Here is a 16,928-nt window from a genome sequence, read left to right as displayed (position 1 = left end):
CAAGATAAGACTACTACATCTCTAAGTAATTGTGAATATTATTTAATTCATTGAACAAACTTCCTTTTAATTTTTTACCGATTTAAAATTCCCCCCACAAAGTTATATCGATGAAGTAAATGGAAAGGTTAGAGAAGAACAAATAATTACTTAAGCTGGCAAACTTCACTTGTTGGTAGGAACTGGAAGGAGGGTGGAGGGATGAAGGGATAACGAGTGGAAGGATAGAGGATAGAGTGGAATAATGTGGTGGAGAGGTTAGGTAGAAGAGAATGGTGGAGGAGGAGGGGCAGGAAAAGGACAGTGGGGGGAGGAGGAGGGGGAGGAGGAGTAGTAATAGTAGTGTTAGGTTGTAACCCATTAGAATTAGGACCCATTAGAACTAGCACCCTTGAGGATTGAGTCCCATTAGAACTAGGACCCATTAGAAGTGAGCCCTATTAGAACTAGGACCCAGTAGAACTGAGCCCATTAGAACTAGGACCCATTAGAACTAGGACCCTTCTGACCAGTTACCTTTAACGTAATGGGTCAGGTAGTTAAGGTGTCAACACCAAACCATCACCTCATCATTAACCTGGTAGAGACAAGGCCAAGTTATCACAGGTGTGTAAGTCAGGTATGGAGGTGGACGTTATATTGTATACCTGACGAGGATCTACAAACACCAGGGTGAATGATGGCAGCGTTTATCAGGTAGTGTAGTGGTGATGGTTGTAGTGGTGGTGGTGGTGGTGTGTGGTGGTGGGTGTGGTGTGTGTGTGTGGTAGTGGTGATGGGTAGTGGTGGTGGTGGTAGTGGTGACAGGTAGTAGTGGTGGTGGGGATGGTGGTGGTGGTGTGGTGGTGGTGGTAGTGGTGGTGGTGGTAGGTGGTGGTGGTAGTGGTGGTGGTGGTAGTGGTGGTAGTAGTGGTAGTGGTGGTAGTGGTGGTGGTGGGTCGAAGCATTGGTTACTGAACACGCAATGGGACGTCAACAAACATCGTCACATAATATACACACCATCACATACACACACTATCACATACACACACTATCACATACACACACCATCACATACACACACCATCACATACACACACCATCACATAACCTAAACACCATCACATACACACACCATCGCCTAACCTCAACCCATTTCGTGAGTGACAAGGCTATCGGAGTTATATTGCCACACACACTTACTGTAAATAGCTCCATATGTTAGCCTGCATCACTGCTCTGTGTCCCTGCGGTGAGGTGATTAGCTCAGAGCGTTAGGGCGAACTCTCACGCCTTCACCTTTGATTTAATGTAATAAAAGTTAGCTAGAGTCATTAGATGTGTGTGTGTAGGGTGTGTGTAGGGTGTGTAGGGTGTGTGTAGGGTGTGTGTGTGTAGGGGTGTAGGTGTAGGGTGGTAAAGCCACAGGCCACATTCATTGAAAACACTAACCCCCCCTTCGTTGGTGGTGACGTCACTTCTCCAACTCGATACTGTGGGGTCATGTGATGTTTGGTTCACACTCAGGATGGGATGGAGAAAGGAACTCACAATGTGCTCTCTGTATACATGTTGTATTGGATGTACAGTGCAGCTTGGTGCTGGGAAGTGGCAGCATGGTTACAAGCGTGATGTAGAGAGAACTGGTTGGTGAGGGTGCTCAGAGGAGGACCAGCTTGTGGGTCGCCATGCTCGCCGGCGGGAGCGAGGACCGTCAGGCAGGCGGAGGAGGAGGAGGTGTTGCTGGCTGGTTGGTGTAGGTCGAAAGAGAGAGGTAGGTCCCCACGAGGTCAGGTCTTATATAGCGGAGGTAGACGTGGCTTAATAGTTGACCTCCGTCATGTAAGGCGGCGCTGGTTGACCTAGACCACGAGGCATACACTGGGGAATTCGCGGGGTCGGCTACTCAGCGACAAGCGTTTGTAGGGGAGGAATCCACTACAATACTAAAAAAATCCTCACACCTGCATCGCCAATTATCCAGGTACTTAAAATCACCTCCGTTCTTATTCTCCTTAGGTCATTATTTCCTCAGAGAATCCTCATATGTTTAAAATTAGGGAACGTATCTGAGTTATTGGTTCATATTAATCAGATAATGTAAGCGGAAGCCGTGTCGTCATCTGCGCATTGCGGTCGTCTTCCGAAACGTTAGTCTTTTGTTTTATGAATATTTTACCCCGCGGTCCATGTTTCTGTCATTTATACCCTCAGTATCAAACTACACAACTGTTATATATTTTATTTTCTCTTTTTTTGACTAATTTCATGTTATTTAAATCCACAGATGAGGTAAATCAACATATACAAAGGATTTTCTGTCTCCAGTATTGTATTAAACTGTTCTCAACCAACCAGGTAAAAGTTATGGTGTTTATGAACTGCTCTCAACCAATCAGATAAAAATTATGGTGTTTATGACTTGCTCTCAACCAACCAGGTAAAAGTTATGGTGTTTATGAACTGCTCTCAACCAATCAGATAAAAATTATGGTGTTTATGACTTGCTCTCAACCAATCAGATAAAAATTATGGTGTTTATGACTTGCTCTCAACCAACCAGGTAAAAGTTATGGTGTTTATGAACTGCTCTCAACCAACCAGGTAAAAGTTATGGTGTTTATGAACTGCTCTCAACCAATCAGATAAAAATTATGGTGTTTATAACTTGCTCTCAACCAACCAGGTAAAAGTTATGGTGTTTATGAACTGCTCTCAACCAATCAGATAAAAATTATGGTGTTTATAACTTGCTCTCAACCAATCAGGTAAAAGTTATTGTTTTCACGTATTTTGTAAGTGTTGACGAATCACAGTATAGTTAAGGATACGTGAAATATTGACCACACGTATCACCACTACATCTATCTAATTAATTTTATTTATTATTATTATTTTTACAATAAACAACAGTGAGCTTAAATAAATGGGAATCTTCTATATTTCTAAAGTAACAATAACTGTGATGGTAGATGTACGGGAGAAATCAAAACAAGAATAAGATAAGCAAAAAATGGCATAATTAATCTAAAAGAACTAATGAAAAGGTACAATAACTTCGACCAGGAAAACAGATGCGTGGACACTTACAGCAGACACCAGAAAGAGGTTGGAGGCCATTGGAATGTGGTATTATGGACAGACAAATAAAGAAATACTTGAAATTTACCCCAAAATGAGATAGTTTTGTCATATAATTAGAGATGAGGGAATGATAACAGAAATATTGATAGGAAAAGATGAAGTTAGGAGGGCCAAGGGAAGGTATGGAGTGAGGTAAGGTGGATGACATTAAAATACCTGGTTAATGTAATCATCGCTATACAAGCCTCCGATACACGAACACGCAATTTATGTACTAGATTCGTATAGCGAGGGGGCTGGTGGGTGTATAGCGAGGGGGATGAGGGCTGGTGGGTGTATAGCAGGGGGCTGGTGGTGTGGGCTGGTGGGTAAGTGGGCAGCGGAGGATAGCTGGGGCGATAGGGGGGCTAGGGGCTGGGGGGTTATAACGAGGGGGGAGGGGCTGGGGGGTTAATTTTCACGTGATTCTAGTTATTTGACCGTAATTGTGTGATTGACTGTAGTTAAGGTGCCCGGGATGACCAGTAGACGGCGGTATATGAACTAATCAACAATAGTGTCCGGTGGAAACTAGATATGACCGCTGCCCCTTCAATGGACCCGGTCAACTGTGAACAATAGACCACCTCTTAAGGGAATGACCTGTGTGTATGTGTGTGTGTGTGTGTGTGTGTGTGTGTGTGTGTGTGTGTCATTAATAACAATACATCATGGTAAATAAACTCACCAAAACGTATAGAAATATTAACTAAGACAGACAGACAGACAGACAGACAGACAGACAGACAGACAGACAGACACAGACAGACAGACAGAGACAAACAGACACAGACAGACAAAAAAGTTATGTTGTTTACCTCATAAAACCATTCATCGTCAGTTCACCAGTCAGAGTCCAGTCACTCGTGTAGCCAACCAGTTATTGACTGTCTTAACTCCCTCGGCCTTCTTATCCTGTTATCTGCGTGGCTTCCCTCTCTTATTCTCAGTCGTTATCCACGTTTTTCTATCCCTATCCTTCTCTCCCACACTCTCTTTATGGTGATGAGAGAGAGAGAGAGAGAGAGAGAGAGAGAGAGAACACACACACACACACACACACACACACACACACACACACACACACACACACACACACACAACACACACACCAGGACTGAGTCTTTATCGCACCCTTGTAACCATCGAACAGTCTAACCAAGATAGTCCTGAAGAACACTTTACTCCTCAGCAAAGCGAATGAGCCGAGGTGAAGTCGGCTACCCTGACACTAACCTACCATCTTCCCTCTCTCCCTTTACCCCCTTTATTCCCTTTCTCCTTTTCCCTAAATCCCTCTTTTCTATTTCCCTTTCTCTCCATTATCCCCTTTATCCCTCTCTCCCCTCTCCTGCTGATTCTCTTCTCCCCATCACCAGACCCCCACTGCTCTCCCCCTTGTGTGTGTGTGTGTGTGTGTGTGTGTGTGTGTGTGTGTGTGTGTGACGTCTGGCAATGCAGTTATGTGGGCCTCATTCTTAAGAGATGATTGCAGACTTTTGTGTCATGTTAAAAGGTATTGGCTTCCTTAGTATGCCCTCACCTCCTCACTCTCCCTCACCTCTCCCCCCACCCCCCCCTGCGTTGAGTTTAACTGCCCCGATTAACGCTTTTGACACGCTTCTATATGTATGTATGTATATATGTATGTATGTATGTATGTATGTATGTATGTATGTATGTATGTATCATGTATGTATGTATGTATGTATGTATGTATATTATGGGCGTGTGAACAGAGCACCAACAAATATGTAATAATCCCTCAAAAATTCGACGCCCACATTTATATGTTAATATATGAATCATAAAAGCGGATAATACCTTGTGGACTACTGCACTCTCCGCCGCCATTAATAATAATAATAATAATAAAAACTCCCGCTGCTAACAGTATTGTAATTCATATTAATAACGGAAGCATTAAACCTGACCCAGTGGAGTTTTGTTTTAATTTTATGCGTCAATGTTGTGCGTCAATGTAGTGCGTCACATAGATGTAGTGCGTCACGTGGATGTAGTGCGTCACGTGGATGTAGTGCGTCACGTGGATGTAGTGCGTCACGTGGATGTAGTGCGTCACGTGGATGTAGTGCGTCACGTGGATGTAGTGCGTCACGTGGATGTAGTGCGTCACGTGGATGTAGTGCGTCACGTGGGTGTAGTGCGTCACGTGGGCTGTAGTGCGTCACGTGGGTGTAGTGCGTCACGTGGATGTAGTGCGACACATGGATGTATTTGCTGGTATAGTGCGTGACACATCTGTAGTGCGTCAGACGGTAAGCCTTTCCAGGTCTCGTCAGGTCTCTCCAGGTCTCGTCAGGTCTCTCCAGGTCTCGTCAGGTCTCTCTAGGTTTCGTTAAGTCTCTCCAGGTCTCGTCAGGTCTCTCCAGGTCTCGTCAGGTCTCGCCTCTTTGGACAGGAAAATGGTTAGAACAGAAAGATGGGAGAAGGAAGTGAGGGTAGGAGCCGGTGGATCATCACACGGTAAGAGGTGCGGCTCCCATCAACACCTCCTGAGGGACTACCTGGCTCTCACCACCACCATCACCTGCACCAGCGTGAGGACCAGAGAAAGTGTCAGAGAAAGTGTCAGAGAAAGTGTCGGAGAAAGTGCCAGAGAAAGTGTCAGAGAAAGTGTCAGAGAAAGTGCCAGAGAAAGTGTCGGAGAAAGTGTCAGAGAAAGTGTCAGAGAAAGTGCCAGAGAAAGTGTCAGAGAAAGTGCCAGAGAAAGTGTCAGAGTGCCTGTGTGAGAGTCCGAGTGAGTGTCTGTGTGAGTGCTTGAGTGCCAGAGTGAGAGTGCCACTATACTTATATCGACGCCCTACCCGTTTCCACCCCTTGGTCACTCTTGTCTTTTAATACCTGACACACACACACACACACACACACACACACACACACACACACAGTAATTTTTTCACATTCAGATACCACAAAAAAACCTCAACTTTTTATATTAACTTTCTTTTTATAAATTTATTTCATTTATTCTAATTACCTTTCTCAAATTGCAAGAGAATTACATATATACTTGTTATTCCTCTTATTCTTCTTCTTTTATTGCATATTTTATATTTTCACTCTTCTCCATTTTATCAGTTATCCTTCACGTTTTCTTTATATTTCTAAAGCGATTCAATCCTCTTCTGGCGCCATGGTATTGTTACGTTTACTTTCAGTCTATCTCACTTTCTCCTCACTTATCTCTTTTTCTCCTCTCTTTCATATCAACTCTTTTCATTCCTCCATTTCCTAAACAAGAACTCTTCCTCCTTCTCAGCCACCTCTCTCTCTTTCTTTCTCTCTTTCATTTCCTCTTCCGCCTGCATCTCTCTCTCTCTCTCTCTCTCTCTCTCTCTCTCTCTCTCTCTCGCTTTTATCTCTTGCGTTTATCACTTAATATATTGTCACTATCTTCCCTTTATTTCCTCTATTCTTTTTCTCGCAATTTGTCATTATATCTTGTTCTTATCTGCTATTTCCATTCGTTTTCTTGGTTTTATTATCTAGTTTTCTTCAGAGTATCATCTTGTTTATATATTCCTGAACATGGAAACCCCTCTTATCAACCTTCACTTGTTTTTTGTTTTCAGTCTTCAACCTTCATTTGTTTTTTTCAGTCTTCAACCTTCATTTGTTTTTTCAGACTTTCATTCGTCTTTCTATTTCCCTTTCGATAATAATAACAATAATAAAGTTTTTTTTTTAATATATCAACGGAAAAAAGGCTTGACAGTAAATACATAAAAAATAATCATACATTAATTTAATAAAACCACGAAAGAATTATTTGTAAAAAATAAAATTAATCTCACGAAAAGTGTAAGTGATTGGGAGACGTGGCGGAGGAGGTGGGGGTAGAGCGCGGTACAATACTGTAGTGGACGTCTCCCCTACAACTGCGTAGCCACAGCCACCACCTGCTACTGCCTTCCCTAGCAACCAACCAGATGTTACCGTAACTTAGCAACGAAACTAGTCACCGGCGACTTCTCGGGTTTTCCCAATATGACTCATAGCGGCTGCTGGGTATATAAGCTCTGTCTCTCCATTGAGATTCATTCTGACCATTCTTCTTGAACAAGCAACACCTCCTCCTCCGCCGCTGCCTGGCTGCCTTCGCATCTCCTCGCCTGCCTGGCGGCCCTCGCTCCCGCCAGCGAGCATGGCGACCCACCAGCTGTCCTTCTCTGAGCTTCCTCACCAACCAACTCTCATTCTGCCCATCTTCCTGAACAAGCAACACCTCCTCCAGCAAGCTCCACGCTGTCAGCAATCATTCAACCAGGAGGCCAGCAACAGGCAACATCTTCTCTAACGAAGCTCCTGCACATCTACCTCCTTCAACACGCTACTCACCGAACGTCTCTACTGAGCAGCTCCTCACCACACGGCACCTCCAGCACCAGACTGTCTATCATATAACTTATATATTATACAAGAAAACCACATTAGATTTTCCTTCCATCCTGAGTGCTAGACAACATTATACTATCGATACCCCTACAAATGGTGACTCCCGGAGATTAGCACTCACACAGGATGGAGGAGACACTGATCACGCTCCCAGTCTTCAAGCAGACACCGGCTCCTCTTCCTGCCCCAAGCACCACATCCTACGACCCCAGCACACCCGTCCTGCCTCAGACGCTGACCCAGACCCACACACCCCTCTTTTCTCCCTCAGGTACTCCCTGCTAATGTCCTGCACCCTGCTGCTGTCGTGGACCCAGCTGCTGACGCAGCCCCTGCTCCTGACCCAGGCCCACACACCCCAGCAGGCGCATCTGACGACTCAGTACCTGCCGTGAGGGAAGCACACAACATTCATCGCCTCCACACACCCTCTTTTCTCCCTCAGGTACTCCCTGCTAATGTCCTGCACCCTGCTGCTGTCGTGGACCCAGCTGCTGTCACGAGCCCTAATCCGCTTCTGCTGACGCAGCCCTGCTCCTGACCCAGGCCCACACACACCCCAGCAGGCGCATCTGACGACCCTGTACCTGTCGTGAGGGAAGCACAACATTCATCGCCTCCACACACCCTTTTTCTCCCTTCTCCCACAGATAGTGTGTATCTAGACAGTTGTATTTCAGCGATCGGCTCATTCACGCCATCGCCGTTGTCTCACATGAGGCATGCACCGCCCGGTCTGCCTCACATGTGCTAAGCAACTCTACAGACAACAAGTCTCCTACATCGCCTGGAGGGAAGGGGGAGTATTGTAGTGGACGTCTCCCCTACAACTGCGTAGCCACAGCCACCACCTGCTACCGCCTTCCTAGCAACCAACCAGATGTTACCGTAACTTAGCAACGAAACTAGTCACCGGCGACTTCTCGGGTTTTCCCAACATGACTCATAGCGGCTGCTGGGTATATAAGCTCTGTCTCTCCATTGAGATTCATTCGATGAAGCGATCTGGTTGAGCCCAGATTCTTTCTACTCCTACTGTATTTCAGTTTCACCACTTTTCCTTCAACTCCTAATAATCTTCTTTCATCTCTTAACTAAAGACTTCGTATCGTATCGAGATTCATTCTGACCATTCTTCTTGAACAAGCAACACCTCCTCCTCCGCCGCTGCCTGGCTGCCTTCGCTTCTCCTCGCCTGCCTGGCGGCCCTCGCTCCCGCCAGCGAGCATGGCGACCCACCAGCTGTCCTTCTCTGAGCTTCCTCACCAACCAACTCTCATTCTGCCCATCTTCCTGAACAAGCAACACCTCCTCCAGCAAGCTCCACGCTGTCAGCATTCATTCAACCAGGAGGCCAGCAACAGGCAACATCTTCTCTAACGAAGCTCCTGCACATCTACCTCCTTCAACACGCTACTCACCGAACGTCTCTACTGAGCAGCTTCTCACCACACGGCACCTCCAGCACCAGACTGTCTATCATATAACTTATATTATACAAGAAAACCACATTAGATTTTCCTTCCATCCTGAGTGCTAGACAACATTATACCATCGATACCCCTACAATACCATTAATATCATCTAGTTACTTTTTAAATAACTTGATTTTTTTTTTAGGGATGATAAGATAAGTGATTATATTTACCCTAGATTCTTATAAACAATTTAACAGACGTCTGTGGTAGGCTGATCGTATCTTAAGTAATCTTTTGTTTGGTATGGAGTTGGGGGGTTGGGGTGGTCAACTCGGGTTTTCGTTCATGGTTGTCGGTTCTGCTGATCGTCTTTTGTTTTTCCTCTCTCTCTCTCTCTGTTTATATTTTCCAAGTGTTTCTTTCTCAATGCGTTCTTTATTTTCTTCATCTTCTTCTTCTTCTTCTTCTTATTCTTATGTCCCTCTTTTATTCTTCCTCTTCTTATCTTGCTTCACAGTTCTTGGCTCTGCGCTTCCTCTCCGATTACTTCAGTGTCTCCCATATATTTCTCAACTATTTCTTTCTCAATTTTCTCCTTGTCTTCCTCTCCACTTTCTTGTTATATACTCACGTCTCTCTTTCTCTCAGCCGTATCTCTCCTAATTTATACTTTATCTCCTTCTCAATTCTCCATAGTTCTCTCTCATTATCTCTCTCTTAACTCATGCCTCGTCTTCATAATATTCTTACGTCATTCAGTCGCCATTCCCAGTGTGTGTCATCGAAGAGCAGACAGTGAAGTAAAGTTTGTTGTAAGAGAAACATTCTCATCACCTCTAGCCTCAATTCACAGCTGAGCCAGGAAGAGAAGTAGAGAAATTGGACTTTAGGAATGTCTGGTGACGTGTGTGTGTGTGTGTGTGTGTGTGTGTGTGTGTGTGTGTGTGTGTGTGTGTGTGTGTGTTAGGTTAAGATAAGTGAGATTAGGAATATTTAGGACACAAACTATTTTAATTACCTAAAAGAATCCCCCAATAACATTCAACACACTTTAAGCTTCCTGTATATATAGTTCAGTTGTTCTTGTACTTATCAACAAACTTCTGGCAGTGAAAGTTTAAAGGAAAACATCGTTAAGTAGAGTGTGAATGATTTTCTTAAGTAAGATAAGAAAGTGTTCACGAGTCTTACAAGAGATTGAAGGTTGGGTTAAAGTTTGTCTACTTATTTAATGCTGGTTAATGGTTTCGTGTTGTCTTTTCAAGGATAGGAAATGTTAGACAATTTATCAGGCCTCACATAGGAAAAAAACCCTATCTGTACACAGTGTCTTTCCTTAACATCTAGTACAGTACACGAGACAACAAGTGGACCAAGATGACAACACTCCTAAAACTTATCCACTAGAGGACGGTATGTGATGAGGACTTGTTTATCTGCAGCTTCGAAAGCCATTTGAGGCAGAATAATGCAGAAACAATGAATTCAAAAACGAAATTACCATGATCAAAGGGGAATTTTGAATTTAAATAAGAAATTATCATGAACAGAAGGAATTTTGAATTTCTGTAATGACGGCCAATAACCAGGGACGCTTATGTGGGGAGGACGGCTCTTGTTGTCGAGCGGCTGTGACGTTTACGCGCGCTTAAGAACAGATGGGCGGTGGAGATGGTTCCCCCAGCCAGGCTCTGGTCACCAACCGTTCTCGTCTCTTTGATTTTTATTCGAGAGGAAAGGCATTGTTGTCATCTAGCCGCTGTCAGAGTCTTAACTAGACCAGTTTAGGGAGGCGGGTGTTGCTAGTTCCGTTCCGTTCCTCTTGTCTGGGCTTTGTTGTGGTGTTACGCGGTGTAAAAAAAAACCATTAAACAAGTATTCCCTGTTCTCTCACCCAATAACTTCTCTTTATCTCTCTCAAATCTCTTTTTCTTTAGCGTATTTTCTCTAATAGATAAACTTTCACACAGACATAGAGGAATGGGGTGACGGATGCTGTAAATGTGATGAATGAAGGTATCTAGGAAATGGTGGTGTGCGTGAATGAGTGGATAGCATGGTGACCAGGGATTTTGTGTGGGAGGGGCGAGTGTAAAAGGGATAAAAGATATTTGATGCCTTGATGTGAAGGGGGAGATTACCGTAGGAGAACACAGCTTAAACTTCAGTAAGAGTGAGTGAATGAAAAGAGAGAGAGAGAGAGAGAGAGAGAGAGAGAGAGAGACCCGACACACCATCTTACCACCAAAACAACTTCCCTTCACTGCTATTGGCTTCTTGTAGTCGCCCACCCACATATAAAGAAACCATAACCATAATTTTTTTCCTAACATACAATATCCCTCAGAGATAAATATCCCTCTCACCATCTTCCTCCTGTTATATTCTCTCCTGCTGGGGGGGGGGAGGGGAAGACCTGGTCCACATATTATCTGGTGTGGGGGGACGGGACGACGACCTTCACATATTCCTCCACTAATTTCCTTTTACTCGCCTTCTTATTTACTGCTGCTTTTTACCCCGCCATCATAAACCCGAACCTTCCACCTGCAGAAGAGCCAAGTTGTGCATTATAGAGTACACAGGAGGGGCGTGGAGGGTGGAATTAATGCAAGGATATAAAGTTGAGAGAGAGAGAGAGAGAGAGAGAGAGAGAGAGAGAGAGAGAGAGAGAGAGAGAGGACATCTTGAGACCACCAGAGAGGTAAATTAAGTGACGACCTTAAGAATGTATGTAAATAGAGAGAGTTAAGAGGTCGTGTCATGAGACCATTAGACTGAGTTAGTAATAGTTATGGCCTGATGAACACACAGTAAGACTCACAGTTTATGAAGGACACACAAGAACAAGACTTAATCCATACACACAAGGTCATGACTCAGTTTACATATGTACACACAAGAACAAGACTCAGTTTACATATGTACACACAAGAACAAGACTCAGTTTACAGAAGTACACACAAGGTCATGACTCAGTTTACAGACATACACACAAGAACAAGACTCATTTTACAGATGTACACACAAGAACAAGACTCAGTTTACAGACGTACACACAAGAACAAGACTCAGTTTACAGACGTACACACAAGAACAAGACTCTGTTTACAGACGTACACACAAGAACAAGACTCAGTTTACAGACGTACACACAAGAACAAGACTCAGTTTACAGACATACACACAAGAACAAGACTCAGTTTACAGACATACACACAAGAACAAGACTCAGTTTACAGACATACACACAAGAACAAGACTCAGTTTACAGACATACACACAAGAACAAGACTCAGTTTACAGACATACACACAAGAACAAGACTCAGTTTAGATATGTACACACAAGAACAAGACTCAGTTTACAGACGTATACACACAAGAACAAGACTCAGTTTACAGACTAGTACAGTACACACAAGAACAAGACTCAGTTTTACAGATGTACACACAAGACAAGACTCAGTTTACAGACGTACACACAAGAACAAGACTCAGTTTACAGACGTACACACAAGAATAAGACTCAGTTTACAGACATACACACAAGAACAAGACTCATTTTACACACATACACACAAGAACAAGACTCAGTTTACAGACATACACACAAGAACAAGACTCAGTTTACAGACGTACACACAAGAACAAGACTCAGTTTACAGACGTACACACAAGAACAAGACTCAGTTTACAGACGTACACACAAGAACAAGACTCATTTTACAGACATACACACAAGGAACCCACAAAAACACATGCCAGTTTACACACATACACACGAGGAGTTTACATGTATACTAATAAATGAAACTTGAAACGATAACTGTAACTCCAAAAAAAATTAAAACTGATGTCCAATGTGAAACTTCAAACTAAAACGAGAAGCTGTAGATGAAACAGGTTTAGACTACGAGTATACTATGAACTACTGAAGTTAATTTGAGTACAGTTAACCTCTTGAGTACGATGGTATTAACCCCTTGAGTACGATGGTGTTAATATCTTGAGTATGGTGATTTTAACCCCTTGAGTACGATGGTGTTAACCCCTTGAGTACAATGATTTTAACCCCTTGAGTACAATGATTTTAACCTCTTGAGTATGATGATTTTTACCCCATGAGAACGATGATTTTAACCCCTTGAGTACGATGGTGTTAATCCCTTGAGTACAATGATTTTAACCCCTTGAGTACAATGATTTTAACCCCTTGAGTATGATGAATGTAAGGTCCTCGTACTCAAGGGGTTAAATAAAAAAAAAGGGGATTTTATGCATGTAATTTGGACTAGGTTAGGTTAGGTTAGGTTAGGTTAGGTTAGCCAGTATATACCTGAAAAGTTTATATATCTTCTAATAATTAAATAATGTATTACTTACCTATTTTCTCGCCATGTTGGTATAATCCCTGACATATTTTGGTAAATATTCTTCTTAGCTGACGAATATTCAGTGGATGAATATTCACCCAAAAAGATTTCAAACACTTTGTTATTCTTTAACTGAATCATCGAAGCACTCTGGCGAACTGGGGATAAACAGTTTGTTATTATTATCCTGGCAGCAAGACGACGTCACTCAATACACAAATTTCTGATAACTAGCAATACTATTATTCGTATACATATTCATTATTTACAGTGTATTTTGTATAGTACACAACCCTATATAGTGTTTGAGTCTACGATAACCTCATACACTCACACACAACACAAAGAGAGACTGGTACTATCACCATAAACTAAATCTAACACCAAACGGGAAATTAAGTCCGACAGGAGAGTCAACAGGCCAGCGGGTGATGGAAGTCAGCGCCCCTAGCGTTAAAGGGTAAACACTAATACGACCCATGGAAAATCAACACGAGGACTCTTAATTAGCTTTAGCCAATAATCAGCTTAACTTCGGTGCGTATTGACAAACAGCGTAATACATTTCACTGACTAATTGATATGTGTGTGTGAGGATAAACAACTTATGTACTATTAGAAGATAAAGAACCATACAGGTGTCTTATAGATCATTAGTGTTATCTTTTTTACTTCTTAAGGTGAGATAAACAAGTCAACAAAGACTAGATAGCCTTTAGTCGTATAGCCATCGAGTTTTCCAGATCACCTCTCAAGGGCCTCCTTAAATCAGTCGTCTACCAAGATCGTCCAGGGCCATTATGTCACCCGGGAGGAAGACACTGAGGCCCTGACAAAGACACTGTGGCCCTGACAAAGACACTGTGGCCCTGACAAAGACACTGTGGCCCTGACAAAGACACTGTGGCCCTGACAAAGACACTGTGGCCCTGACAAACACACTGAGGCCCTGATACCTGTTGGGATTTGTTGTTTCTCCTGTCTGAAAAAACAAAAAAAAATTCTATCCGGCAGAACAAAACCCCTAACCCCCGCCATCCAACCCCCCCCGCCCCAAGCCTAGGCCTCCTGTTAGCGTTGTTCAGTATACGTTAATGGCGGTATTAAGTGATGAAAAACTCATTATCCGAAATACCAATACCATTAATGTACACGAGTTTGAACAGTTGATAACATAATGCAGGACACTAGATTACATTATCCAGGGTATACCAGCTTTAACACCACACTAGGTATAATAACTTATACTACCTCTGATGCTTCACTACACTCAAAACAAATGCAACACAAATAATATATATATTTCTGGATGTGTTGCTGTTATTGTTGTTGTTGTTATTGTTCTAACCACACATTATGTTATCATTATCAAGATTCGTGTTGTTATTTTTACTCTATACAATTACTATATGTTCTCAGTCCCAATATAACACAAGAGAAAGGTTGGTTATCTTGCCAGCCTTAACACCTTCATCAAGAAACAGTTCAACACAGTATAATAAGAAAGTGGGTTTTAGAGGCATGAATGACTGCCCATTAGAGATAGTGTGAATACGACACACGTTATACGGATAAACACACTGACACCGTGAATGATACTACACTTAACAGCCTTCACATCCCCAGCTTGTAAAGTTAGGTACCCATTTACAGCTGGGTTGAACTAAGAGTACCACGGGGATCGAACTTACGACCCTTAGGACGGGAGGCGAACGCTCTATCCACTCAGCTGCCGCACCCGTCAACGCAATATAACAGATGTGAAATTGTAACGATTTTTCGACGGATTCTAATAGGTTAACACACGTATCCATGTTGTGGGGCTAAATTACGTTTTTGTAAAAGTTCCCCTCCCCTTCCCCTTCCCCTTCCCCTCCCCCTCCCCTACCCCCCACTCCATCTTCCCTCCCTCCCCCTCCCCAGTCGTAGCTCAGCAAGATGGAAATGAGATTGCAAGAGCTGGATGGCCGTTGTGGGAGACGAAGAAGAGAGATTTCTGGAGGAGGAGGAGGAGGAGGAGGAGGGCGAGAAAGAAGAAAAAGAAGAGGAGGAGGAAGAAAGAGGAGGAAGAAGAGGGTGAGGAGGAGGAGGAGGAGGGAGGATGGAATGTATTTTTAAGAACAAACAGAACGAGAAGTAAAGGAATGGAATAGTTAGGAGATAAGAGAGAAGACTCGATAATGATGACTATAAAAGTAAATCCGATAATGAGACTAAAAGAAACAGGTGGAAAGGAAGCTATAATAACGGGATAGGTGGAGTGAAGGAAGCTATGATAACAGGGTAGATGGAGTGAAGGAAGCTATGATAACAGGGTAGGTGGAGTGAAGGAAGCTATGGTAACAGGGTAGATGGAGTGAAGGAAGCTATGATAACAGGGTAGGTGGAGTGAAGGAAGCTATGGTAACAGGGTAGGTGAGTGAAGGAAGCTATGATAACAGGATAGATGGAGTGAAGGAAACTATGATAACAGGATAGATGGAGTGAAGGAAGCTATGATAACAGGGTAGGTGGAGTGAAGGAAGCTATGATAACAGGATAGATGGAGTGAAGGAAGCTATGATAACAGGGTAGGTGGAGTGAAGTAAGCTATGATAACAGGATAGATGGAGTGAAGGAAGCTATGATAACAGGGTAGGTGGAGTGAAGGAAGCTATGATAACAAGGTAGGTGAGTGAAGGAAGCTATGATAACAGGGTAGATGGAGTGAAGAAAGCTATGGTAACGTGATAGGTGGGGAGAGAGAGAGAGAGAGAGAGAGATCCATGCACCAAGCCAGTCACCATAACCATTGCAAATAAAAATAAACACAAGTTAAATTGACCTTCAAGAAGAAGTATCCATCAGTCAAGTCAGTTAAGGGAAGGTGTTTAAACATCACTACATATAAGACTAAACCTTGACTCTATTATAATCTGAAGTCGTTTTCTCTTTCTCGAGATGACAGGTTCACGAGCCACTGAGAATTACCTCGTATAATGTGTTTAAATAACAACTAAGTTATTCTCTGATGATCTTATAGTCTCGCTCACCGGGTAAAGACTTACCTGATGGTGAGGTTAGGTTAGGTTTGTTTTCGAGATATTCTTGTGGTGAGTGTCTGGCCTGTGTGGGGCTCTGTAGGGCTCTGTGGGGCTCTGTGGGGCTCTGTGGGGCCTGTACACTGTGTGAGGATAACTGAATTTTCTTCCATCCTGTCGTGTGTGTGTGTGTGTGTGTGTGTGTGTGTGTGTGTGAGTGTTTGTGTACTACACTCAGTGTGTGTTGGGCACGTAATGCACCTCCCTGGGTCGCACATTCCATCTGTCAACGTAACCTTGTCTCTGAGACGTGAAGGTAATTGGTAAAATTGGCGGAGCGCCGTGGAGGTAAGAGCCTCCTTCAGTGGCCTCTGAACCTTTTGCTTCATGAATATCAAGAGCGGCGGCGGGTGACGGCCGCAGCCGATACTGGAGCCACTGAACCTCCGCCTGGCAAACTTGTGGTGACACGGTTGAACCTTCCGCCCACACGCACTCAGTGGTGAGCACCTCCGGGGTTCACGGGGGGATGAATGACACACCCAGGGACGCATCAACTGCTGATGGTTGTGGCCACACGCTTCACTGGGG

General features: G+C 43.5%; 1 protein-coding gene across 1 annotated transcript in view; it reads right to left on the bottom strand.

Moving 5' to 3' along the window:
* Positions 1–16,928, bottom strand: part of LOC121863096 — a 46,447-nt gene that overhangs the window by 28,179 nt on the left and 1,340 nt on the right. Inside the window, exon 2 of the mRNA XM_042361594.1 lies at positions 16,634–16,847. Within this exon, the coding sequence (XP_042217528.1) occupies positions 16,634–16,847 (214 nt within the window). The remainder of the gene's footprint in view (positions 1–16,633; positions 16,848–16,928) is intronic.

Source organism: Homarus americanus, unplaced genomic scaffold, assembly GCF_018991925.1.
Source record: "Homarus americanus isolate GMGI-L3 unplaced genomic scaffold, GMGI_Hamer_2.0 scaffold54679, whole genome shotgun sequence".
In the NCBI taxonomy this organism is placed as follows: domain Eukaryota; kingdom Metazoa; phylum Arthropoda; class Malacostraca; order Decapoda; family Nephropidae; genus Homarus; species Homarus americanus.
Note: the sequence above shows the minus strand (reverse complement) of the source record. Positions and strands in the feature narration are given on the sequence as shown.